At 44.2% G+C, this 27,900-nt stretch overlaps 1 protein-coding gene across 3 annotated transcripts in view; it reads right to left on the bottom strand.

The window, feature by feature from the left end:
• Positions 1–14,785, bottom strand: part of MARC2 (mitochondrial amidoxime reducing component 2) — a 65,599-nt gene extending 50,814 nt beyond the window's left edge. For 2 of the 3 annotated variants that reach the window (XM_011971078.1, XM_011971077.1), the window contains exons 1-4: positions 14,248–14,785; positions 8,315–8,488; positions 1,247–1,409; positions 101–241 (exon numbers count right to left, since the gene is read on the bottom strand). In XM_011971078.1, coding sequence (XP_011826468.1) covers positions 101–241; positions 1,247–1,409; positions 8,315–8,488; positions 14,248–14,519 — 750 coding nt within the window. In that variant the 5' untranslated portion in view covers positions 14,520–14,785. The remainder of the gene's footprint in view (positions 1–100; positions 242–1,246; positions 1,410–8,314; positions 8,489–14,247) is intronic. The other variant, XM_011971076.1, reaches the window with a different exon arrangement.
• Between the last annotated feature and the right edge of the window lie 13,115 nt (positions 14,786–27,900).

Raw genomic sequence — 27,900 nt, 5'->3', positions numbered from 1 at the left:
GACCTTGGCGCATCTGAGTTGGCTCTGGCTACAGCAGAGTTACCTTAGCACGGCGAGCAGCACATCTGAGCACGATGCACAAAAGCAGTGCGTCACTTACCTCCTCAAAAGCATCACAGCCGGTCACCACGATATTTGGCCTGAAATTCTCCATTTTCATTTTCTTCTCTATCCTGGTATTCAGATCTACCAGGGAGGCATCTGTCATGATCAGGAGCGGGCTGCAGTCTGGGTAGGCCACCTTGCCAAGAACACAGGATAGTCAGGCCCCCCCCACTCCACAAAATGGCCTAGACCAACTGCAAAGCTAAGTAATGTCCAGAAGCAAAATCACTTCAGTGCAGAAGAGGGGAACGGTGTTCCGGAAGGAGAGAGACGTGACTTTGGGCTTGCAAGTGGCCAGGAACTGGAGCAGTCCGTGTCCATACACAGGAACAGGGCTGCAGCCAGGGCCAGCTCTGGGCCAATGTCACCCACCACGCTTCCTCTTCCTGGGTTCCCACTCCCACTCCAGCAGCGACCCCCTTCCCACATCATCCTCAAACAGCAAGGACCTACTGCCAATCAGCTATACTCCAGTAATAATTTCCTCAACAACACCATTCACTCACTAGGCATTTACTGAGCACCTACCAGGCACTGTTCTAGTGGGGAAACAGCAGTAAAGAAAGCAGATAAAAACCCCTGTCCTCAAGGAGCTTGTAGTTTAGGGGCTACTGAGAGAAACTCCCTGAGGTCCTTGTATTTTAAACCTTAGCTCATGGCAGAATCAGAGGCTTTGGTCTTTGGCTTAGGGGACAGTTTTGCTTACGGGGAGGCGCCTTGCCAGCACCTGAAATAAGCACACCTCACAGATTGTGAGGGGCGGGTCAGAACAAAGCCTGCTTCTGTAATTCCAGGAAACTTGGATTTAGTCCCGAACAAACTTCTCACTTTTGTTTCTCCAGCCAGTTTTCTCTTGCATCTCCATCTACCTGGGAGTCACCCCGGCTCCCCGCTCCACAATATCTCCCATATTCAATCCTCCATATACCCTAGAGATCCCACTTTTGAGACATCTCTCATATCCACCTTCTTTTCCATCCCCCGGTACCTCTGCCCAGGCTGTGCCCTCATTATCACTCACCAAGGCCATTATCATATTTTCTTAACTGAGGTCCCAAGAGAGGCTCTTTGCCGACCGTGAAGGAAGTCAGAAAGAGAAGGGTGACTAGTAGGAGTGAAGGTAAACTCTCTGTAAGCTCACCTGGTAATTCTGATCAAGAGTAGGGACAAGTTTTCTTGAGGTTCTTCCCTTCATGTTTGTCTCAAATTGAACCAATCTGTACACTTCTGTTTTCAAGAAGTTGGTGAACCACTGAGCTGCCTCATTGCCACAGTCTCTGCCTTTAATGTCAAGGCCAAATATCCTGGAAAGGTCACAAAAGAACACCAGGTGACTTACTTATTTTCAATACACTGAGGGATGGTGTCAAAAATGAACAGCTGGACTGTTGGGACCTGACCAGCCCAGAGGGCTGTTAAGTGTTCCTTGGGTCAAAGCTGAGCAAAAGCACAGGAGAAAGGAGTAGAATGTGCTCTGGGGAAGAGCTACCCAAACCTTAATGTATGTGCAAATCCTCCAGAATCTTGTTTGGATGCAGATTCTGGTTCAGTAAGTCTGGGTTGGAGTCTGAGATTCTACATTCCCAACAAGCTTCTGGATGCCTAAGCTGCAGTGTCCATGAACACAAGGATTTAGAACACTTTCACAAGAGGAGAGGGGTTGTCCTGTGGCAGATGCACCCTGAGCTTAGAATCCAACAGACCTGGGTCAAATTGGAACTCGGCCATTCTCTATTTCTATGGCCATAAGCAAATTATTTAACTTCTCTGACCTGTCTCCAGTTGTAAATTGGAGATAATTATATGGTATCTACCTATGTCACTTGGTGGCAACAGATAACTTTACATAACACAGTCCCTCAAGGTTTTCTTGCTTAAATTCCCCAAAGGAGTTTTAAAAAGCTATGGACCCTTCACAGAACTATAAGTTGACAGGTAAACTTCTTCATCATAAGTTTAATTTGTTCTGAATGATATCATTTCCACTGAATTTTAAACATTGACATTTAAAATAAAATGATGGCCGGGCACGGTGGCTCAAGCCTGTAATCCCAGCACTTTGGGAGGCCGAGGCGGGCGGATCACGAGGTCAGGAGATCGAGACCATCCTGGCGCTAACCTGGTGAAACTCCGTCTCTACTAAAAAATACAAAAAAACTAGCCGGGCGAGGTGGCAGGCGCCTGTAGTCCCAGCTGCTCGGGAGGCTGAGGCAGGAGAATGGCGTGAACCCGGGAGGCGGAGCTTGCAGTGAGCTGAGATCCGGCCACTGCACTCCAGCCTGGGCGACAGAGCGAGACTCAGTCTCAAAAAAGAAAAAAAATAAATAAAATAAAATAAAATAAAATAAAATAAAATAAAATGATTACAGTATGCTTTTAAAAGTACGTAATGAGATCTAAAGGCCATGTTGGTTTGATATCCACCATTATCCATTTAAACATTTTTGTGTTATTCCTCTTTTTATTCATGAACACATATGCATATTATTTTACTTATGTAACTTTATCCTAATATATTTTTATGGCTATCAATCACTTTCTGTATTTCTTTTGAAGCAATTAAATTTGCTTTGTTTCTTAAGCTTTCAAGTGTGAAGAAATGTTTTCAGGATTGAGTTATCATTACAATTATGATTTATATATCATAACAAAATAGATATGCTATATATTTTGATAATTACTGAACATTAAAAATCAGATTTTATTGGAAATTAAATGCTTAATGAACCCTATAGAGCATCCATAAAACTCTGAATGAATCTCACATATTGCTAGAATAAGACAAGGTTCAGTATTAATTTTAAATCTTTCCTTTAAATAAGCCCTGAGGAATTTTTCACACAAATAAAGAGACAGAAATGGGAGTTATGGTAATTTCACTTATTCCTTGAACCTCTAGGCAATATATGTCACATAGCGATTTGTCATCAACAAGTATTTTTCATGATTTATCAGCAACAATTTGATTGGAGGCCTCTTCATTTTAATGTAAGACAAAGAGTTGGAACCACTGATTTGTACAACAAGTTTACCCTGTCATTAACATCACCCTCTTTATCAACACCAGCATTTTTCATTGTTTGGGACCCTGTATGATTTTCCCTCCACGGGCAATGGCCCTAGTAAGATGTGGGGTGGACAGACAAAAGCCTTTCCCCTGTACAAAGAGGAAAGGTTTATGGTGAGGCAGAAGAACTTGCCGACTGTAGATATGATTCACAGGATCTGGAAATTGATTCCCCTACTCTCATCTACCATGGGAAGGGCTTGCCCCTCCCCGTGGGAAGGCTCACACCAGTGTGAGGACTCCTGAGGCAATGCACGTGAAGGAATTCAATGTGGACACCTGAGGTGCTCCCAGTTAGATGAACCCCTGTATACCCTGCCACTCACAATCCTGGTCTGAGGGTAGAGACTCCCTACCCTCTTACCTCCTCCCCCATCTACTGTCAAATCTCAATGCTGCTCCTTTCACATTGCTTGGGCCTATTCCTTCTCTCTAAACTCCCTTCTTGAAGCCACTGTTTAACCTCTGATTAATTCTTGGCTCTACGGACATCTCATGATCCTCTCCTGGCCTTCTGTCTTTCCCCTAAAACTGATTCCATCCCACTGTTCAGCAGTTCCCTAAGTATATGCTCCTCGATGGAGCTCTTCCCTTATCCCCTTAGCACAGCACTTGTACGTAAGTGCACACGTATTACCCACAGCATCCACTCACCTGGGGAAGCTTATGGGTGGCACTTCGAAAAGTAGAAAAGCCGCCAACAGGGCAAAGGAATATTGATCAACCAGGATCCCTTCCCCCCCCATGGAAGGCATCCCTCCACCGGCCCTGTCTCCCGTCCCTGCACTGGCTGGTATCGTTCCCTCTGCCATGCCATCTTCTCCAATTCTTGCAGAATTTTCTGCAGAATACATTCTCTTCTACATTTTGACACAAAATGTCTCATCAGCAACATTCCATAGAAAAAAACTGACCCTTGCTGTGTGGGTTCAATAAAACTTCATGAGTAAGCAGTCTCTTAACTCACAAATCAAAAGCAACTCACTAAAAATTATGTAAGAGGGCATAAAAACTTGAATAGACTCTTACAAAGAAAATCCAGATACTTTTACTGGCAGGTTCTACTGATAATTAAAGAATAAATAATACCAATCTTACACAGCAAACAAAAAATGTGTTTTTAAGACTTGCCATGTAAAAGTGGAAGAAAGGAGTAAATGTTCAGTACTAAATCTAACACGGGATTTTACTAAATGTAAAATCCCATTACAGATAAAATTATAAAACTTTATTAAAGAGATAAAATAAGACATAAAGAAGTGAAGAAAAATAATATTTATAGATAAGGTGGATTAATACAATAAAGATAATAGCTATTTAAGAGCTAATATCTAGTTAAGTGCTTACTGTGTACCAGGTCCTCTTGCAGGTGCTTTAATACACACACACACACACCCCTAGATGCACATACATATTTTCACATCAATTTTCTCTAAATTGGGCCAAAAATTCAATATAGGGTTGAAGTCATGTCTTACTTCCCCTTACTTAAAAGGAAACATTAGCGTCACCTTTTAAGACAATAATCAGGCTGGGGATGGTGGCTCACGCCTGTAATCCCAGCATTTTGGGAGGCCAAGGCAGGTGGATTCCTTGAGGTCAGGAGTTCAAGAACAGCCTGGCCAACATGGTAAAACCCCACTTCTACTAAAATACAAAAATTATCCCGGTGTGGTGGTGCCTGCCTGTAGTCCCAGCTACTCAGGAGGCTGAGGCAGGAGAATCACTTGAGCCCAGGAGTTGGAGGTTGCAGTGAGCCGAGATCGTGCCATCACACTCCAGCCTGGGCAACAAGAGTGAAACTCCATTTCAAAAAAAAAAAAGACACTAATTATTCATAAATCCTTGTGATAATCAAGAAGCCATACTGGTCTATAATTAGTCTAAAAAACCTTCACACAAGGTGAACAGGGAAAGCTGATTCAAAACACTAACAGTGAAAGTTTAAAATAAAATAAGTGGCGAGGCGCAGTGGCTCACGCCTGTAATCCCAGCACTTTGGGAAGCTGAGGGGGGTGGATAACAAGGTAAGGAGATCAAGACCATTATAGCCAACATGGTGAAACTCCGTCTCTGCTACAAATACAAAAATTAGTCTGTGTGGTGGTAGGCGCCTGTAGTCCCAGCTACCCAGGAGGCTGAGACAGGAGAATTGCTTGAACCCGGGAGGCAGATGTTGCAGTGAGTTGAGATGGCGCCACTTCACTCCAGCCTGGGCGACAGAACAAGACTCCGTCTCAAAAAAAAAAAAAAATTAATACAATAAAATAAGTATAGAATAATATAAAATTCATGACACTTCAGCCTTGTCCAAATAGCTGTGAAGGGACTTCCTTTTCTTTTTACTAACTTGAGGTTGTTAGTTTATGTTATTTGATTCTGAGCTCTGGTGGGCTGGCTGTGGTAATCACTCTGTCACTTACCACTTGTTAGGGGTCAAATGTTTGTGTCTCCCCAAAGTTCCTTCGTTGACACCCTCAGCCCCAATGTGGGGCCTATGAGAGGTAATTGGGTTTAGATGAGGTGGAGCCCTCATGCTGGGATTTGTACCCTTATAAGAAGAGGAAGAAACACAAGAATGCTCTCTCTCTTCATGCAGGCACCAGGAAAGGTCATGTGAGGACATAACGAGAAGTGGCCATCTACAACCCTGAAAAGCTACCTCACCAATCTACCAGCACCTCGACCTTGGACTTCCCATCTTCCCAAACTATGAGAAATTAATGTCTGTTGTTTAAGCCACCCAGACTATGGTATTTTGTCATAGCAGCTGGCACTAACTAAGCACACTATCTATGTTATTTCTTCAGTTTTTAGCAGTTCCCTTGGCAACCAATCCATTACAAATAGCTTATAAATATAGGCTGAACTAGTTACAGCATGTCTAACCAGCTAGAGAGGGCAGTACACTGATTACACCTCTGTGTCAATCCAAATGCACAGCTCTCAATCATTTTCACCAAACTGCCAGGGTTCCAGGCTCTCTGTTCCCACCTCATCCAGATCTACAATTGATGCATGGAACAGAATGACATAAGAAAAGGCTGCAGGCCGGGCGTGGTGGCTCATACCTGTAATCCCAGCAGTTTGGGAGGCCAAGGCGGGTGGATCACCTGAGGTCAGGAGTTCGAAAGGCAGCCTGGCCAACATGGTGAAACCCCATCTCTACTAAAAAAAAAAAAAAATTGGCCGGGTGTGGTGGCATATGCCTCTAATCCCAGCTACTGAGGAGGCTGGGGCAAGAGAATCATTTGAACCTGGGAGATGGAGATTGCACTGAGCCAAGATCGTGCCATTGCACTCCAGCCTTGGCAACAAGAGCAAAACTCCGTCTCAAAAAATAAATAAATAAAAAAGAACAGGCTGCAATTGGTGTCTTTTTCAGACCCAGGCAACTCACCTACAAGGTCTTGCTCTTTCCCTCTTTCCATCCAGGAAGGTGTGCGTGTCCCTAGATTTCTGCCCATTTAGCTGGTAAAGAGCCTTGGGGGAAAAGCTTGCTCACTGTCGGCGACATAGTGAGTCTACAGAGCAACACCTATATTACTCATGTGACACATGTCAGCCACGTATTTACCCATTGCCTTCACATGTCTTCCAATTAAGTCGAGATGGCTACACTCTTCCTCTTCAAAAAATTAATGGGCTCAAAACCTGTCATTTATGGAAAAGCATTTCTTCTCATTACACATACACGTTAAAGGCAAAAGCCTTAGGAGGCAAGTGGGTTCAAACCCCAGCTCTGTGTTTTCATGGCAGTGATCTAAGGCTTGGTTTCCTCCTTTGTAAAGTGGAATTAAGGACCCCCCTCACGGGCTTGCTAAGATAATTACCTGAAGTGCTGAATTCAGTGAATTATTGCTTCAGACTTTTGAAAATTGGGAACCATGAGTGGCGGATTTCAGCTTAGACACTTTGCTTGAAAAAACATAAGATGAGAGTTCAGGGAGTGATCCGAGGCTCTCCTCTGAGCCCTAGGACCTTGGACAAAACCAACTTCCATACACTTAAAAAGCTCAGTTGGTGACAAGGGATCCAGATCATCTCATGACAAGCATCTAAGTCTTCTTAATAAGGAAGGACAAGACCCCAGCAAACTATGGAACTTGACAACCCAACAGAAGTCCCACAGGCCAAAAGGAAGCCAAGGCCTGAGGTATGCCTTTGGCCAGAAGTGGAAATCCCTTACACCCAAGGAATGTGCCTTCATCTCAACCACACACTTCAGAGGCTGCAGAGTCCATTTGAAAAGCTCTGGAAACTCCAGCATCCTTCTCACCCAGCCCTGAGATACAGCTGTTAAGTCTCCACTAACTCCCTTGTCTGCCTGGTTGGAGAGTTGACAATTCTGAATGAAGATTTGAACGAAAGGAGAAAAGCCCTAAAGATGAGCACATTGTACCACCTTTATACTTGTGGGAATCTTGCTTTTAATTTTCTGCATGTTTTATGCTTTGACATCTTTGAGTCTTGTTGACACTGAAGAAACTACTTCTCCCAGGGCCGACCAATTCCTACAAATAATAGACTGATGACCTGCAAGTGTGCCTGTAATAGGAATACCAACCCATCCAGAGCCTGCACTCCCAGTCACCTCCTTTATTTGGTGCTTACATGCCGGGCCACTAGTCCCCTGCCCTAGTCAACCCCAGAGCCAAGTACCAGACAACCTGTGTCCCAGAGCCTGCTGAAGTTATTCAAACTAGCCAACCCTAAGCCTGCCACCCCAGCCTTGCTTCTCCTTTCCTGTGGAAACCACAATAAAAGCCCTTGCCCCCATGTTCCCCCTGCTCCCTCTGCCTCCTGACCCACCCTGGTGCTTCTCCACTCGGCCTTGCGTGGTGTGGCGTGCCTCCAATTTCTAAGGAATCTGTAGGTATAAACATCTTCTTTTTTCAGGACAGTCATTTCTATGTCTGCGTGTCTAACCATACCTGATTAAAACAAATCCTAGGTACCCTTAAAACAATACCCTGCATCATCCACTCGCGCCGAATCCCAACCCAAACTGCACTTCTATTAAATATTTCCTTTACTGATGTCATCCTCTACTGTAGAAACTATAGCAAGACAGAATGCAGTGAGAAGCCTGAAGGGAAATCAAGCCTGTTGCAGTTCCCCAGATGCCCCCAGGCAGAACACCTGCAGTTGTGGAGTTTGTTTGAGGAAGGCTGCTTGCTAGGCAAAACCAGCTGGTCCATATCTGGAGCCTTGAAGATCAGGCAGTTGTTCTCATAAGTGATGGAGACCAGCACCAGGCGAGGCTCCTGCCGGGCAGTGACCATGTGTCCATCTTCCTTAATCACCAGCCAAAACCTGCAGAGAAACAAACCAGGGCACACTCAGAAAATCCTCCTCCACCTCCCAACAGCTTCCCTCCAGCTTTCTACTTCCTCAAAACTCTCCACCCGCCCTGACTTGGGACCTAACATCATTTTCCAGACAATTATCCAGGTCTGGCCAAATGATTTGAGTCTAAAAGTTGGTGACCCCAAAAAGAGCTTATTTGGCAGAAACAGTTCTGGGAGAGCTTCTGGCTGATGTATGGCAATCTCCAGTATCAAAAACGAGAACAGGAGGCTGGCTCAGACACTTTCCCCTCACTGCTTAGGCAACCCTGCTGCCTGTGCGGGGGCTCTGCTTTGGTTAGAAGCTTCTGTAGGTCTGCCATATATGTCTCTGTGGCCCTGGGAGAAGTAAAATAGCTTTCAGGGCCTTTTGTTGTAGAACAAGATGAGGCTGGCCAAGTGAATTGGAGTCTGAGACAAAGGTCTTGCAATGTTGCTGCCTCCAAGAAGAACCAGGCCGGCCTCTGCTCTGTTTAACTTGCTGTGGCATGTGGGGGTCCTACATCAGGAAACCTCCCAAACAGCCTTTCCTTTTCATGCACACATTCTGACATAGAGAACAAAGACTCACAGAAGTACACATTAGATAAGAATCCCACTTATTTCCTAGAGAGCCCACTGTGCTGGCCCTGGTTTTCATACTTTGTATTTCTACGGGATGAGCTGAAGAGTGACGGCAAGCTGGCCAGGCCCAGTTTGTTAGACTTTTACCTACAGCCTAGCATATAGGTTGGGCCTACACCACACAAAACACTGTGTTGCCAAAAAGAAAAAATCTTCCACTCCTAGGAAAAATAAATGTCAATATCACAGTTTGGTTCCTTTAGTTTAGTTGTTTTGTTTCATTTTCTTTATTTTGAGACACAGTCTCACTCTGTCAGCCCGGCTGGAGTGCAGTGGCACAATCTTAGCTCACTGCAACCTCCGCCTCCTTGGTTCATGTGATTCTCTTGCCTTAGCCTCTCGGGTAGCTGGGATTACAGGCGTGCACCACCACGCCCAGCTATTTTTGTATTTTTAGTAGAGACGGGGTTTTGCTATGTTGACTGGGCTGGTCTCAAACTCCTGGCCTCAAGTGATCTGCCCCCTCGGCCTCCCAAAGTACTGGGATTACAGGTGTGAGCCACCGTGCCCAGCCCAGTATTACTATTTTAGAAAGAAGATAGAATCTGCAAGCAAGCGGGTGAGGAAAATGTGGGCACTGGTGAGTAAAAAGTGCCTGAAAGCCAGAGCCTTTCAAATGTGAGGAGGATAAAAAGCACAGCCCCTTCCAGAAGCAGGGATGGCTCTTCCCAGGAAGACATTCCAAAATATGGCCAGAGTCATCAGGGAAAGCCTGAGGAGACCTCAGGAGGACATCCGGTAGCAGAGCACAGGGAGATCCGTCTCTGCCCTGTCCTGGCCCTGACAGTCTTGCATACGCAACCTCCTCATCAGTAGAGTCCTTTCCAGGTGCTGGCTAAACTGTCCCTTCCCTGCAACCACACCGGAAGACAATGGCTGGCAGCCTGTGCCCTGCTAGCTGGCATGACGATGGCGTGGCAGTGTAAAGGCATTCCCGTAACTGTCTTGGCTACCCCCTTCCAAAAAGCTGGCGACACTGGGTAGCAGCAAGTCCCCACCCCTCTGAGGAGACCACCTTTTCCTTTCTAAGTGTATAAATGCATATGTGTATTATTTATTCATATATATATTTATATTTAATTGATTTCGAGAGAGGAGACAGGGTCTCACTCTATCACCCAGGCTCTAGAGTGCAGAGGCATGATCTTAGCTCATGGCAGCCTTGAACTGCTGGGCTCAAGCAATCCTCCTGCCTCAGTCTCCTGAGTAGCTGGGACTACAGGCACACATCACCACGCCCAACTGATTTTTTTATTTTTTGTAGAGATGGGGTCCCACTGTGGTCTGGACCTCCTGGCTGGTCTGGAACTCCTGGCTCAATTAATCCTCCCTCCTTGGCCTCCCAAAGTGCTGAGATTACAGATGCGAGCTATCCTGCCTGGTCAAAGATGTCTTTAGATCCCACAGTTCTCTGGTTCACTCAGCCTGGGGCTGGGTTCTATAAATCAGAGGATGTCTGCCCAGAGAACCGGGCTACAATGAAATAGGCAGGCATCCTCTGATTTAGATGCCTAATAGGGCTGGGCCCTATTCCCTATCTCCAGCCTTGTCCCTTGGTGCACAGTTCTTTGGTTAACCTCACCAAAGCCTTCACCCTTAACTTCCAACATGCCCCATCCCCAGACAAGACTCCCTTTGAGATCTGCACACAACCAGAGCCATGTTCAAACAGGAGTGGCAAATCTGTTTGCACGTTATTTCTGACATTATTTCTCCATGGGCTGAATCTTCCCATCTCCCATTCATCCCTTACTAATGTTGCCCTTCACCGTGGCTCATAGCCTGGCCCGTGGCTCCAGCCTATTGTATAATAACACAGGCATTAACTGCTGGGGTTAACAGTGGGAAGTAGTCGCTAGAGGTTTCCCACTCATCACTGTCACTGAAAAAGCAAGTGGCAACTTGCCGGGAGTCCAATTTTGGGTCAGGACAATGATAGTAATCATAGGTTAAAAGGTTGCCATTTGTAACATACCCCAACCATCTCATTTCCCTGTCAACCTGGGCAATATTATTTTTCACCTCTTGTGCACAAAATGATGCCCAGTGAAAGAATAACTGGTTCTATTCTGCCAGATCTGAAAGAAGAGTTAAGTCTGGAGTATGGATTTCATCATGACCAAGTTACTCCAACCTAGTCTGCAACATAAAAGGCGGTGCCTTGAATTTACAGGTAAAACATGGATCAGTGTAGAAGCCTAGAGCCCCAATTCCCCAAAAGAGCTACAGTGCCCTGATCAACAGCAACGAGTAAGTGGAGCCCAAAACAATGGAAAAAAATCTCATTTCCCAATTACAAACTGGCCTGGGGAGCAGGAAGGACTGAAAAGTGAGGGAAAACAGGAACCCTACCACTGAGTATGGGACGAGAAAGAGAGCAGGAATTGGGCAGGGAACAACATCTTGGATAATAACCTCAAGGGATTCCTTTCTCCAACAGTTAATCATTTGCGCAGAAGAAATAAAAAGCTGGCTTCAGTAAGGGTTTGGACAGAAAAAACTGATCAACTCACATATGGCTGCTAAGGACAGCAGAGATTTCCAAGGTCAGGGAGAACAACCATGCCCTCCCAGCAACTGCACCAGGCAGCCAATGCCAGCATTCTGCTAGGTGGACTTTAACCACTCAATGCTTAACGTGCTCAAGCCAAGTGTTCACAAGTATACTAAGAGCTTTGAATAAAATACCTTCAGAAATTTGAGACCCAGAGCACTTCCAGAGGAAAATCCCAGCTCCTTCAAACAGTTAGTTCCAAAGACAGAGGTTCAGAATGGAATTCATTAAATGAGGCCTTTCCCTGAATTCTAGGAACATTTGTAGTAGTGTTATTAAATTATCAGGTGGAGAGAAGAGCAGTCATTGAACAGAGTTCTCTCCAGCAAGCCTGCTTTCAAATTGTTAATTAACCTTCGATAAATAAAACGTAGTTAAAATGGGGCTTTAGAGACCATGAAGTTCAACCTCATTCTTTTGCAAATAAGAAAACTTTGTAAACATTCGTCCCAAGTCTCCTGATCCTCAGTGCAATCCTTATACTTTTATATCATGCACTGGTTTCATACAAACAGCGTAAGTACTGTACTCACACAGATCTGAGTTCAAATCCCCACAGCATACACTGATTTTCTGGACTTGGATGAGATACTCATTCTTTCTGATACTGTTTCCTTATTTGCATAGTGATAATTATATCAAGCCCACAAGATTGTTATGAGGCTTAAATATGCTAATCTATGCGACAGGATTTAGCTCAGTATCTGCTGCATTTTACCACTGAATTAACATTAATTTCATTGCCTTTCTCTCCACCCCAGGCTTCACATCACCCCACCCCATCCTAAGCGTTTATTGTTTAAAACAAGGGAACGGTAATATAGTTGTATTTATGTTAGGATGCCAATGGGAGCAAAAAGCACAGGCAAAGGACACATATTTTCTTTCCATGGTTGCAGTAGTCAGGGCAAAGCAGTGACAAAGAGAAGTGGGAAAGAAACAGTTCTTCAGGTGATCAGAGGAAATGCAGATTAGAACTGGAAACTGTCTGTGAAACCAATCCTTCAAGTGAGGAAGGAAGTAGTGCAACCTAGTCTGCAACACTGATTTTCTCTGGACATGCATCGTGAGAACTTGGTTCTCCCAGTTTTTTGGAAGGTGTCCAGTCCCACAGAGCCTGAAGTCTCTCCAGCAATAGGAAGACTTTTCTTATCCTTCATATTTAAATAAGCTCTAAACATCCTCTTCTTCATGGTCTCAGATAAAACCTTTTAATTATAGCATCAAAATCACCAGGGGGAGATTTAAACATTCTAAACAAGTTGGCCCCACTCTTGGTGATTCTGCTTCAGTAGTCCTGGGATGGGAATCTCAAGAAATTATAGTTGAAAAAGCTCTCCAGGATAAGAAATTTGGGGTGGCGGTGGGAGAATGAAAATCCTCCCATGATTCATATGGTCTGTGTACACAACACTTCTCTAAGACTCACTGAAGTTTTCCAATACCATGGAAGCCCACATTTCTTTAAGAAGGCAGCAGTCTTCAGAAAACAGTGCATCTGTGTGTGCTGGAGTGAACACAGGGATGCAGATGGCTCTCTGCTAGAGGAATCCTTGAATGATCAACTTGCAAACCTCCCTCCCCTTGGACACAGGCCACAGCTAAACCATCTCAGCCAGATAAGAAGGCATCTTGGCTGGGCACAGTGGCTCACACCTGTAATCCTAGCATTTTAGGAGGCCAAGGCAGGTGGATCACCTGAGGTCAGGAGTTTGAGACCAGCCTGGTCAACATGGTGAAACCCCGTTTCTACTAAAAATACAAAAATTAGCCAGGTGTGGTGGTGTACACCTGTAATCCCAGCTACTCCGGAGGCAGAGGCAGGAGAATTGCCTGAACCTGGGAGGTGGAGGTTGTAGTGAGCTGAGATAGCGCGACTGAACTCCAGCCTGAGCCACAAAGTGAGATTCTGTCTCAAAAAAAAAAGAAGAAGAAGAAGGCATCTTAATCCTAAGTATGAAATGTCTATGTGTCAGACCCAAAAGTCCCAAAGTTCCAGGCTGTGAACAATTCTGCCTATGGGAGAAGGGGGGGCACTATTCCTTTAATGGCAAGTAAGGGACCCCTGCCCCAGAGTCCCCATGCCACTTGCTCATCCTTAGTCAAAGTGTATCAGGCCCCCCTGGCACCCCTAGGATTGGAGAAATGTGAGGAACAAGGCCCACTAAGCCAATGCCCTTGAACAACATTTGGTTTCTTTCTTGCTGCTTTCTAGTGCCAATAGCTTTATTTTCTACTTTAGTATAATAAGATAGAATCACAAACTTTAGAGCTAAGGAGGCTTGGAGATACAGGTCAGACTCCCTCCTGTTACAGAGGAGGACTCTCTCGTCTAGGGAAGGGCAAGGGATTGCCCCTACATACTTCACCAAAAACAAATCTGACATGAACTTGGCTTTCCCAGCTAAACGACCAACGACTCAACAGTCAGCCCAGAAACTCAGGCGGCAAACCTCTATAGTCCTTCTCAGATAGGTCGGGCCCCACCTGCCTCCCCCTCCTCATCCCAAGCAGGCTCCGCGCTGCCTCGCGCCCGCGCTCGGCCGTACCTGTCCCGCAGGTTGCCACTGCGCAGCCCCATGGCCGTGCACTCCGCCTCGCTCACGGGCACCCCCTTGCAGGATTTCACCGGATAGATCCAGAGCTTCGCTACGGTGCCCACCTGCTGCAGCCGCCGGCGCCGCCTGGGCCATGCTCGGCGCCAGGCGACAGCCCCCAGCGCCACCGCGGCCAGTCCCAGCACCGCGACCCCAAGCCACCTGGGCCGGGCCTGGGCTGGGAGGCCGAGGCGGGCCAGCGCGGAGGAACTGGAGGCGCCCATGGCAGAACGAGGGCGGTCGCGGACCTGCTCACAGACCCCGCAGCGACCGGAGCCCTGGAGGACGAGGAGGCCCTTAACGATCCGGACGGGTGGGAGGAGTCAAAGTTGACCCAAACACTGGCCCTCTCACCCTTTCACCGCCGAGATGGCAGAGCGGTTCCGCGGAGAGCGGGAATGCCTTAATGCGGTGACAAAGCCTGCGTAGTAATGGGGGAAGACAGGAAGAGAGCCACTGGGGTACCCTGGGCGCCGCGGGAACGACGACGTCCAAAGCCAGCGAGCTCCGGGGTGGTCAGTGTCTCCTCCCTCTTCCCCGCCCCTACACCGCGACAGTTACCCGTGCAGCGTGACCTTTAGCGCCAGCACTCTGCCACCCCCTTCTCTGCTAATACGGCGCGTTTTCTCGCACGACAAGATCACCGCAGAACGTGAAGGCGGGTTGCAGAACGGAGGATTTACAAACATTTGGGAACGACTTTTTCTGGCAGGTCGCTGTGAGAACTGCAGGACTTTCTGCACACAAAGACAGTCTAAACCTCTGCACTCAAAGACGAGGAACTCTAGAGTGGCTTATAGGAGTATGACTCAAAGTCCTCCACTCTCCACTGCCCTCTAACCTCGACCCCAGGAAAATGTCTTCCCGAGAAAGCTCAAGGCAGCCAGGAGAATTTTCCGTTTATTCTAGCCAACACCCGATGGTAAGGCCTCTGACCCCCCTTTTTTAGGGTATTTTCTTAAAAGAGCTTACAACTGTGAATCCTTTCTCTGTTGTTTTGAGATGTGTATGTATCGCCTACACCTCAGAAGTGTCTTTCTCGAGGAGCTGAAAGCCATTGCTTTGAAATGCAATCATGGGGAAGATAGGCCTCTGTCCCCCAGTCTCTGTGGGATGGTACAATCCCAGCTTCATAACTGCCAGCTCCAGGCACAGCTGCCCAGTCATTGATACTGACCACCCCTTCGTGATTTTTCACTTGAGCCCCTGCTAGCTTCCCCCGCCCTACTCTCTCCTTCACCCTTTAAAACGCCCAGTCTCCTCTGCCAAATGAGAATGAGCAGCTTTTTCTCCTACTGTAAGTAGTTACTGAGTCAAATCTGTTTTCATGCATTCACTAATGTCCAGCTTTTGTTGATCTTTAACAACTCCATTCAAGCAAGCTGTTGGGTTAACAGTGGATTTTCTTAGACAAATAAAGGTTTGAAGTCTTTCAAGTTTTTTGTGGTTGTTTTTGTTTTTCAAAAGTTTGTCCCTTAAACTGTGGCACAGTTCTAGGAAAGTTTAAGGAGGCCAACCAGTGGGCCACCTACCAAATCTGGGCTGGCCACCCCCTGGGAAAGGGGTGCCCTCTGGAGCGTGGGAAGAGACTCTGGGAGGGATGAAGAACCAGAGGAGCCAGGCTCCCTTTGCCTGTTCCTTGTGAAAAATGAAAGACAAAAAGGGCCTGAATCTCTCCCCACCCAGGGAAAAGCCTCAGACCAGCAGAATTAGTCCCTCAATCCCCATATATTTACATCACGCTTGGCAGCTGAGACTTACAGATTTGTTTTTTAAGCAAGGTGTGGTGAATGTGATGTGTGTACACTTGGAGCTGACCCCCTTTGCCTCTCCCAACTCCTGAGGAGGGTCAGAGCCCTCGCAGCCCACAAGCCTGCTGTCAGAGTGAGGGGCTTACAAAGCCATCGCCTCGCTGTATGTGAACTCCCAGACAGGGCAAATGTCTTATTGATTAATTGTCTGTTTCTTTCACCACATAGGTATTGATCATTCACCAGGCTTTGTCCTAGATTGGCACTGGAGATTTAAAGTTTAGAAGAAGCTGCCCCTCCATCCAGTTCACTGACTCCCTGGAAGACTGACACCTCCCCCTGCAAGTCTAGAGGATAATGGCAGAAGAGAAGCAAGGTCAAGATACAGAGGAAGCGGAGGCAAAAACGCAGCTGAATCTCAAGACAGTGCTGTTTTCAGAGCAGAAAGCTTTGGAGCTGAGACTTGAACATGAGGAGAGGCTTGGAGATGGGTAGAGGAGAGGATTCTGGGTAAAAGGAGCAGCATGTGCAATAGCCTTAAAAAAATGGAAGGAACAAGACAGTGTGGCATGTTTGGGCAACCACCAGCAATCCAGCTGTATTAGGATGTACCTGTACATGCAGCAGGTGGCAGAAGCTGAGGCAGGACAGGTGGGCAGAAGTCAGATCAACATGCATCTTATCTCTACTTAATGTGGAGACACCTCAGAATTCTGAACAGCAGTCTGGCATGATAAGACTTGGGTGCTAGGAAGGCCACTCTGGCTGCTCTGAGAAAGAATAACACCACAGATGGTAAGATGAGTTGCAAATGCCCTAGTTCAGGCTGATGTAATTCCAAATCAAGGAAAAATAACAGTGGGGCTGGAGATAGACATGTGGTTAGGAGAGATGGTCAGAGGACAGAATTAACAAGAGATAGTGATGACAGAACACAGAACCAGAGAGAGAGGAAGAGCCCACAGGGTCTCCCAGCTCTGTGGCATAAAAGTGTGGGGTGGGGTGGGGGTACCGTTCTCAGAGATTAAGAATTCAAGAGAAAAAGATAGTCTGGGAAAAAAGATGACGAGCCTGTTGTAGACAGTGAGTGGGAGGTATCTATGGGACATCGAAGAGGAAATAGTTACCTAGATAGATGGGTAACTTGACATTTCCATGCTTCCACCTCCTCATGCGCAAAATGATGGGGATAGATAGCAAGTGAGGAACTTTGCCATGGTGAGTGCTGCCGAGTCTTTGCTGTCTTCACCAGCCATTACCTATCATAGCCTGCCCTGTTTGAAGATTCACCAATGCTGGGATTGGGGGTGCCTTCAAGGGAGCAGGGAAATTCCTTATCAATAATGTGTGCATTTGCAGCCCAGTATCTTCATTTGTAGAATTAGTGAGGGGTGATGAGAGGCTGTATTAGTCCATTCTCATACTGCTATAATGAAATACTCGAAACTGGGTCATTTATAAAGAAAAAAGGTTTAATTGGCTCATGGTTCTGCAGGCTGTATAGGAAGAATGGCGGCGTCTGCTTCTGGGAGACCTCAGGGAGCTTTTACTCATGGTGGAAGGCAAAGCAGCAGTGGATGTCTTACATGGTAGGAGCAGGACCCAGAGAGAGGGAGAGGTTCCACATGCTTTTAAACAGCCAGATCTCACGAGAACTCACTCTCAGGATGACAGCACAAAGGGGAATGGTATTAAACCATGAGAAACCACCCCCATGATCCAATCACCTCCCACCAGGCCTCAACTCCAACACTGAGGGTTACAATTGAACATGAGATTTGGGTGGGGACACAGATCCAAACCATATCAAAGATTGAGGATTCATTAGTCTAATTGGCTATTTGCATATCTTTTTTTCCCTTCTGATTTGAATCACCTTATCTATTTTTTTGGTTAATTTATAAGATTCTTTTGTAAATTAAGAAAATTACCCTTTAACCATGCCTTCCCGAGTCATAACTTTTTTCCCTAGTTTGTCATATTTTGGCAACTTCTGCTTAGGTGGAATCTCTCTTTCTAGTGAATAAGACATCAGTGTCTGCCTAGAGGCACTGATATAGATAAAGAAAATTCTGTCAATTAAAATATAAACCAAGAAACCAGAGAAAAAAAGAAGCCTAAAACCCAAATATTGCCTTGCCCAACCAGGCCTTCTTCAGGAAGGTGAGTACCCAGCAGCCAATGGAAGTGTTCATTAGGGTCATGCAGCAGTTTGTCTTTCCTGGGGAGATGAGCACATCAGATTATCAGGCTGTGAGGACAGTCAACCTTCAACTCATATAAAAAATCTCATGACTCAGGCTAAGCTAAAGTATTGTAACAACCTCAACATCTCAATGCTCTAACAAAATAAAAGTTTATTTCTCACTTACATCCTAGTTTGATGCAGGTCAAACATTAATCAAAGGTCCCCTTAGGCCAGGCTCAGTGGCACACACCTATAATCCTAGTGCTTTAGGCAACTGAGGCAGGAGGATCACTTGAGCCCAGGAGTTCAAGACCAGCCTGGGCAACATAATGAGACCCTGTTTCTACAAAAAATTAAGACAAAACAAAAGAGAGAACGAGTCAGGCATGGTAGTGCATGCTTATAATACTAGCTACTCTGGACACTGAGGCAGAAGAGCCACTTAAACTCAGCAGTTTGAATGGATATTAAGCATATACATAGTGGAAGAAGAACCATGGCTAGGAAGTCAAAGTGCCTGAGTGACTATGAAAATCCAGTCACATGACCAAGGTTCAATGCACCAGATTACAAACTGAAGCTTGATAGTCAGTACGTTCAGCTTTGAAAGGAAGATGGCATTGGATCTCTCACCTACTTTCCCTTCAACGCATAAACCAAGTGGTAGGGAAAGAGCAAGATGACTGATTAGAGGCCTCCACTGATCATCCTCCATGCAGGGACACCAATGTAACGACTATCGATATTACAAAGTATCTTCATAAGAACAAAAATCAGGTGAGCAATCAAAGTACCTGATTTTAACTTCATATCACTGAAAGAGGCACTGAAGAGGGTCGGAAAGATAGCCTTGAATTGCCAATACCACCCTCCCCAATCTCCCAGCAGTGGCCAAGACAGAATCTGTGCTCTTGGGGGAGGGAGAGCACAGCAATTGTGGAACTTTGCATTGGAACTCAGTGCTTTCCTATCATAGCAGAAAGCAATACAGGCAGAACTCGGTTGACACCCATGGAAGGAGCACTTAGAACAGCCCTAACCAGAGGGGAATCAACCATCCCAGCAGTCACAACTTGAGTTTCAGCAAGCCTTGCTTCTCCAGGCTAACGGGCTCTGGGGTACTAAATAAACTCAAAAGGCAGTGAAAGTCACAAAGATTGCAACTTCTAAGCAAGTCCTGGTGCTGTGCTGGGCTCAGATCCAGTGGACTCGGGGACCATGCAACCTAGTGAGACACCAGCCAGCGCATCTAAGGGAGTTCTTGACCCACCTTTCTCCCAACCCCAGGCAGCACAGATCACAGCTCCGAAAGAGACTTCTTACTTGAGTGGAAAAGGAGAGTAAAGAGGACTTTGTCTTGCTACTTGGATACCAGCTCAGTTACAGGAGAATAGGACACCAGGCAGAGGTATGAAGCCCCATTCCAGGCCCTACGTCCTAGATGACATTTCCAAATGTACTCTAGGGCAGAAGGGAACCTGCTGCCTTGAAGGGAAGGATTCAGTCCTGGCAGAATTCATCACCTGCTGACTAAAGAGCCCTAGAACCCTGAATAATCAGCAGCGGTACCCAGGTAATATATGCTGTGGATATACTACACAGCATATACCAGGTTGTAAACGTAGATTACAACACCCAAGTCCCTTTGAATACCTTGAAAGCTTCCCCAAGAAGGAAGAGTACAAACAAGCCCAGACTGTGAAGACTACAATAAATACCTAACTCTTCAATGCCCAGATGCTGACAAGCACCCAAAAGCATCAAGACCATCCAGGAAAATATGACCTCACCAAATGAACTAAATAAGGCACTAAAGAGCAAGTCTCAGCTTGGGTGAGACTCTGAAACATGCTAGCTTCAGATGTGACCCAGCACATTCCCAGCAGTGGTGGCTACAAGGGGAGACTCTTTCAAGCAAAGGGAAGAGTAAATAGGATTTTGTCTTACAGCTTAGGTACCAGCGTGGCCACAGTAGAGTAGCACACCAAGTGGGCTCTTGGGGTCCTTGGTTCCAAGCTGGGCTGTTGGATGGCACTTCTGGACCTGTCCTGGGCCAGAAGGGAGCCAAATGCCCTGAAGGGTGAGTCCCAGGCCTGGCAGTATTCACCACAAGCTGACTGAACAGCCCTTGAGCCTTAAGCGAACATCAGCAGTAGCTTTGCAATACTCCTGTGGGCCTATGGTGATGGTGGCATGGAAAGAAGCTCCTCTGCCTGTGGAAAGGGGAGGTGATTTGAGTGCCAGCTCAGCTGCAGCAGAATAGAATACCAGGTAGATTTCTAATGTTTCTGACTCCAGGCCCTGGCGCCCTGACGGCATCTCTGAACCCACCTGGGGCCTGGGGGAACTCGCAACCTTGAAGGGAAGGACGTAAGACTGGCTGGCTTTGCCACCTGCTGATTGTAGAGGCCTTGAGCAAACATAGGCAGGAGCCAGATAGTGGTCACAGCAGGCCTGGGGCAAGACCCAGTGCTGCGCTGGCTTCAAGTGTGGCCCAGCAAAGTCCTATGGAGGGATGGTATCACCCCTCCCCCAACTCCAAGCAGCTCAGCACAGAGAGAGAAACTCCATTTGTTTGGGAGAATATAAGAGAAGAGAACAAGAATCTCTGCCTGCTAACCAGAGGGTTCTTTAAAATCTTATCCGAGACCACCAAGGAAGTACCTCTACAAGTCTGCAAGAGGCACAGAATTACCAGAATTAGTGTGCCCCCTAGTGCAGATACAGCTGCAGGGACCGAAACCTAGATTACAACACCGAAGTCCCTTTGAATACCTGGAAAGCTTGCCCAAGAAGGATGGGTGCAAACAAGCTCAGACTGTGAAGACTACAATGAAAACCTAAATCTTCAATTCCCAGATACTGACAAACATCCTTGAGCATCAGGACTATCCAGGAAAACATGACCTCACCAGATGAACTAAATAAGGCACGAGGGATCAATCCTGGAGAGAGAGAGATATGTGACTTTTCAGACAGATAATTCAAAATAGCTATTTTGAGGAAACTCAATGAAATTCAAGATTACTAAGAGAACAAATTCAATATCCAATCAGATAAATTTAACAAAGAGATTGAAATAATTAAAAATTCAAGCAGAAATTCCAGAGTTGAAAAATGCAACTGACATACCGAAGAATGCATCAGAGTCTCTAACAGCAGAATTGAGCAAGCAGAAGAAAGAATTAGTGACTTCAAGACAGGCTATTTGAAAATACACAGAGGAAAGAAAAGAAAAGAGATTAAAAAGGAATGAAGCACACCTATGAGATTTAGAAAACAGCCTCGAAAGGGCAAATATAAGTTATTGGCCTTAAAGAGGAGGTAGAGAGAAAGATAGGAATAGAAAATTTGTTCAAAGGAATAATAACAGAATTTCCCAATTCTAGAGAAATATATCAATATTCATGTACAAGAAGGTTATAAAGAACACCAAAGAGATTTAACTGAAAGAAGATTACCTTGAGGCATTTAATAATCCAACTCCCATGAAGAAAGGATCCTAAAAGCAGCAAGAAAAAAGAAACAAATAAGGCACAGTGGCACTCCAATACATCCAGCAGCAGCCTTTCAGTGGAAACCTCACAGACCAGGACAGAGGGGCATAACATATTTAAAGTGCTGAAGGACCCTAGAATAGTACATCCAGTGAAAATATCCTTTCACCATGAAAGAGAAATAAAGACTTTCAAACAAAAGCTGAGGGATTTCATCAACACCCGACCTGTCCTACAGGAAATGCTGAAGTAAGTTCTTCAGTCTGAAAGAAAAAGACATTAATGAGTAATAAGAAATTATCTCAAATTGCAAATTCAGAGTTAATAGTAGGTACACAGAAAAACACAGACTATCATACCACTACTATTGTGGTGTATAAACTACTTATATTTTAAGTTTCTACTTAAACATGACAAGACTGAAAAGTGAACTGATCAAAAATAATAACTACAACAACTTTTAGATATAATAGAAACAACAAAAAGTTAAAAAACGGGGTACTAAGTTAAAGTGTAGAGTTTTTTTTTTTTTTTTTTTTTGAGACGGAGTCTCCCTCTGTAGCCCAGGCTGGAGTGCAGTGGCCGGATCTCAGTTCACTGCAAGCTCCGCCTCCCGGGTTCCCGCCATTCTCCTGCCTCAGCCTCCGGAGTAGCTGGGACTACAGGCGCCCGCCACCTTGCCCGGCTAGTTTTTTTGTACTTTTTTTTTAGTAGAGACGGGGTTTCACCGTGTTCGCCAGGATGGTCTCGATCTCCTGACCTCGTGATCCGCCCGTCTCGGCCTCCCAAAGTGCTGGGATTACAGGCTTGAGCCACCGCGCCCGGCCCGGAAGATGGCTTTTATCCAAAAGATAGGCAGTAACAAATGCTGGTAAGGATGTGGAGAAAAGGCAACCCTGGCACACTGTTGGTGGGAATATAAATTGGTATAGCCACAATGGAGAACAGTTTGGAGGTTCTTCAAAAAACTAAAAATAGAGCAACCATAAGATCCAGCAATCTCACTGGTGGGTACATACCCAAAAGAAAGGAAATCAGTATATAAAAGAGATATCTACACTCCCATGTTTACTGCAGCACTATTCACAATAACCAAGATTTGAAAGAAACTTACTACATGTCCATCAACAGATTAATGGATAAAGAAAATGCGACACATATACACAATGCAGTACTATTCAGCCATAGAAAAGAATGAGATCCTGTCATTTGCAACAACATACATGGTACCAGAGGTCACTGCATTAAGTGAAATAAGTCAGGCACAGAAATACAAACTTCACAGGTTCTTACTTATTTCTGAGATCTAAAAATCAAAACAATTGAACTCATAGAGATAGAGAGTAGAAATATTGTTATTGGAGGCTGGGAAGAGTTGGGAGTTGGGGTAGTGGGGATGGTTAATGGGTACAAAAATTAGAAAGAATGAATAAGGTCAACTATTTGATAGCGCAACTGGGTGACTATAATCAATACTAATTTAATTGTACACTTTAACTAAAACAGTATAACTGGATTTTTTTGTAACACAAAGGATAAATGCTTGATGTGATGGATACCCCATTTACCCTGATGTAATTTTTTTTTTTTTTTTTGAGATGGAGTCTCCCTCTGCTGCCCAGGATGGAGTGCAATGGCGCGATCTCGGCTCACTGTAACCTCCACCTACCGGGTTGAAGCAATTCTCCCAACTCAGCTTCCCGAGTAGCTGGGACTACAGGAGCCCCCTGGCTAATTTTTGTATTTTTAGTAGAGGAGGGGTTTCACCGCGTTGGCCAGACTGCTCCGACCTCCTGACCCCAAGTGATCCACCCATCTCCACCTCCCAAAGTGCTGGGATTATAGGCATGAGCCACTGCACTCGGCCTTTTTTTTTGAGACAGAGCCTTGCTCTGTCACCAGGCTGGGGTGCAGTGGCACAATCTCAGCAGGCTGCAACCTCCACCTCCCGGGTTCAAGTGATTCTCCTGCCTCAGTCTCCTGAGTAGCTGGGACTACAGGCGCGTGCCACCATGCCCAGCTAATTTTTGTATTTTTAGTAGAGACAGGGTTTCACCATGTTGGCCAGGATGGTCTGGATCTCTTGACTTCGTGATCCACCCACCTCGGCCTCCCAAAGTGCTGGGATTACAGGTGTGAGCCACAGCACCCGACCCCTGAAGATTATTAAGCATTGCATGCCTGTATCAAAATATCTCTTGTATCCCATAAAAATACACACCTACTGTGTACCCACAAAAATTAAAAATTAAAATAAAAATAGGAGTTTGAGGCTTTAGTGAAGGATGATCATGCCACTGCACTCCAGCCTGGGTGACAAAGCAAGACCGTGTCTCTATAAAAAACCCAAAAGTCCCCTTAAAAAAGTGATTGAAAACAAGAAAGGAAGGAAGGAAGGGGGAGAATGAAATGATAAGCTATGTATAGTGATCTTCAAAGTTAAAGAATATTTTTTAACTTGAAACATTAGTAAGTAAAATGTTAATTTTTAAAAATCAATATAACCTTTTGTAGGGCCTTTAGGGCCTTGTACCAAAAAAATATATATACACATACACACATATATATTTATGTACAATACTTATATTAATATATTATATATAATACATATGTATAATATCTATAAGATATATATTTATATTTATATAATATGTAAGATAAAATTTGTAGAATGTACAGCCATCTGATCTTTGACAAACCTGAGAGAAACAAGAAATGGGGAAAGGATTCCCTATTTAATAAATGGTGCTGGGAAAATTGGCTAGCCATAAGTAGAAAGCTCAAACTGGATCCTTTCCTTACTCCTTACACGAAAATTAATTCAAGATGGATTAGAGACTTAAATGTTAGACCTAATACCATAAAAACCCTAGAGGAAAACCTAGGTAGTACCATTCAGGACATAGGCATGGGCAAAGACTTCATGTCTAAAACACCAAAAGCAACGGCAGCAAAAGCCAAAATTGACAAATGGGATCTCATTAAACTAAAGAACTTCTGCACAGCAAAAGAAACTACCATCAGAGTGAACAGGCAACCTACAGAATGGGAGAAAATTTTTGCAATCTACTCATCTGACAAAGGGCTAATATCCAGAATCTACAAAGAACTCAAACAAATTTACAAGAAAAAAACAAACAACCCCATCAAAAAGTGGGCAAAGGATATGAACAGACAGTTCTCAAAAGAAGACATTCATATAGCCAACAGACACATGAAAAAATGCTCATCATCACTGGCCATCAGAGAAATGCAAATCAAAACCACAATGAGATACCATCTCACACCAGTTAGAATGGCGATCATTAAAAAGTTGGGAAACAACAGGTGCTGGAAAGGATGTGGAGAAATAGGAACACTTTTACACTGTTGGTGGGATTGTAAACTAGTTCAACCATTATGGAAAACAGTATGGCGATTCCTCAAGGATCTAGAACTAGAGGTACCATATGACCCAGCCATCCCATTACTGGGTATATACCCAAAGGATTATAAATCATGCTGCTATAAAGACACATGCACACGTATGTTTATTGCGGCACTATTCGCAATAGCAAAGACTTGGAATCAACCCAAATGTCCATCAGTGACAGACTGGATTAAGAAAATGTGGCACATATACACCATGGAATACTATGCAGCCATAAAAAAGGATGAGTTTGTGTCCTTTGTAGGGACATGGATGCAGCTGGAAACCATCATTCTTAGCAAACTATCACAAGAACAGAAAACCAAACACCGCATGTTCTCACTCATAGGTGGGAACTGAACAATGAGATCACTTGGACTCGGGAAGGGGAACATCACACACCGGGGCCTATCATAGGGAGGGGGGAGGGGGGAGGGATTGCATTGGGAGTTATACTTGATGTAAATGACGAGTTGGTGGGTGCTGACGAGTTGATGGGTGCAGCATAGCAACATGGCACAAGTATACATATGTAACAAACCTGCACGTTATGCACATGTACCCTAGAACTTAAAGTATAACAATAATAAAAAATAATAAAAATTTAAAAAAAATTTTTTTAAATTTGTAGAATGTAAATATATACTATAAATTATGTATATTCTAAATATATTTTATAAATAATTAATAATTAATTAGCCATATTATATAACAATGTAATTATATAATATATTTATATAATTTTATAGTTATTTAATATTTTATGAATATTTTATATTGTTTATATTTATTTAATATAAATATATGATTACATAGTTATAGCTAATTAGTTAGTAATTAATTATAAATGTATATTTAGAATATACGTAATTTACAGTATACATTTACCTACTATAAATTATATCTTACAGATTATATAAATATAAATATATATCTTATACATATTATACATATGTATAATATGTATCCCTGTGCCACTTTATCCATTCATAGCGACAAACATCTCTGCATGCCCACAAGTTTCTCTTCCTCCCTGTGAGGATTTGAACGGGGAGAACAAACCAGCTCAGCTCAAGGAGTTACTTGTGTGTTAGGCACCTCCTTCAGATTGCAAGGAGACACATATTCAGATTAGGTTAGGGTTGGGGATTGTCATCAGGATACCCAGAGAAGTAATGCCTCAACGGCCAAACGTGTGTCCCAGAACATCTGAGGCTAAGAGCTCAGAAGGGTTCCAGGAGAACAAGCACAGGGCCAGTTGTTGTTCAAGTGTGAGCAACTTTCATTCACGCCCTGCTATATGCCAGATGCTAGTATGTAGTCTTTAATAATGATAGAGGAAGATAGAGTGTCTGATCTCAAGAAGCCAGTAAATTGCTAAGGTCACATATCAGGAAACAGCCACTTCAGTCCTGGCTGGAAAGTAGAGAGCAAAAGCCAGGTGAGAGGAGCGAACCAGGAAGGTAAACAAGCACAGATGGTAGAAAAAAAATTATACTGCATGCAGAGGAATGTGGACTTCATTCCACATAAGTGAGTAACATTATGTACCAATAAGAGAAACTAGGTGGCTGGAAACATGGACGTAATGGAAACTTTTCACTTGTATACTTACACTTTTTGAATTTTGAACTGTAAAAAGTATTACTTATTCAAAAAATTCAAAAATAAAATTATTTTAAAATATGATGCATTGAGCCTAGTGGTGTACTAGGCTCTGGGAGAGCAAAACAGCAAATATTCCTTATCAGCCTACAATCTACTAGATAATTTTAAAGTTTTATGGCTCATCGGTGACACAACACAGCTTTGGGTAGATTCCCAATGTCAAAACGTGTGTAAACAAATAATTATAAGAAAATAATTATAAGAAAAATAGTAATTGTTTTCCTAAAGATATGGGCTAAGAGCTTTGAAAGTGCACATTGGGGACTGGGCAGCTTATTCTCCTTGAAGATTAGTGGGAGGTAACATGTAAACTGGGATATGAAGAACGCATGGGAGTTTCAAAAATGAAAAAGAGAGTAAAAGCAATTAATCAACGAGAAATACACTTTTCTGAAAAAAAAAACAATGAAATGTTCGTGCAGGAAAATAGTTTGGTATGATGATCGGAGCAGCAAAGGGAATGACAGGAGGTGAGGCTAAGAGTCGGGATGAAGCCAAATTGTGCAGGCTTTGCCTGTTGTCTTAAGAACTATGAATTTCTACCCCAGAAAGTTCAAAAAACCCTTCATGGACATTGGTATTCTGGAAGTTGGTGAATATGTACCTTTAGGAAAATGGATTTTATCTCCAAATAGTGGGGAAAAAAATTAATGGGAATTTCTTTTTCTATTTTGAGTTTTTTTCCCCATAATTTTTACTGAAACCTTCTGGTTTTATTCTGGTTAATATAGGAAGTTAAGAAAATCAGTATAAAGTCAGCAAATATAGATGGGAAAACTCAGAAGCAAGTATGTTAAGTATGTTTGTTCTTTTTTTTCTCCTTGTCAAATATGTTCACAGTTGTGATTTTTATATATCATATAAGATATATTCTGTTACCAGGATCGCTCCTTGTCAATGTGTTGGGATTAACTATCATCAATGTTTCATCTTTTCCACAAGAAATCAAAGCTTCCTGACGGTTTGCAGCTCCCCACAGCCTGGCCCATAGCTTGTTTTATTTGGCTTACACAGTTGTTTTAATCGGAAAGTGTCTAGCTTGTCTTTTAAAATCAAAATATCTGGCAATATAAGGTCTATATTCAGCATAAC

This window comes from Mandrillus leucophaeus, unplaced genomic scaffold, assembly GCF_000951045.1.
Source record: "Mandrillus leucophaeus isolate KB7577 unplaced genomic scaffold, Mleu.le_1.0 Scaffold985, whole genome shotgun sequence".
NCBI lineage: Eukaryota > Metazoa > Chordata > Mammalia > Primates > Cercopithecidae > Mandrillus > Mandrillus leucophaeus.
Note: the sequence above shows the minus strand (reverse complement) of the source record. Positions and strands in the feature narration are given on the sequence as shown.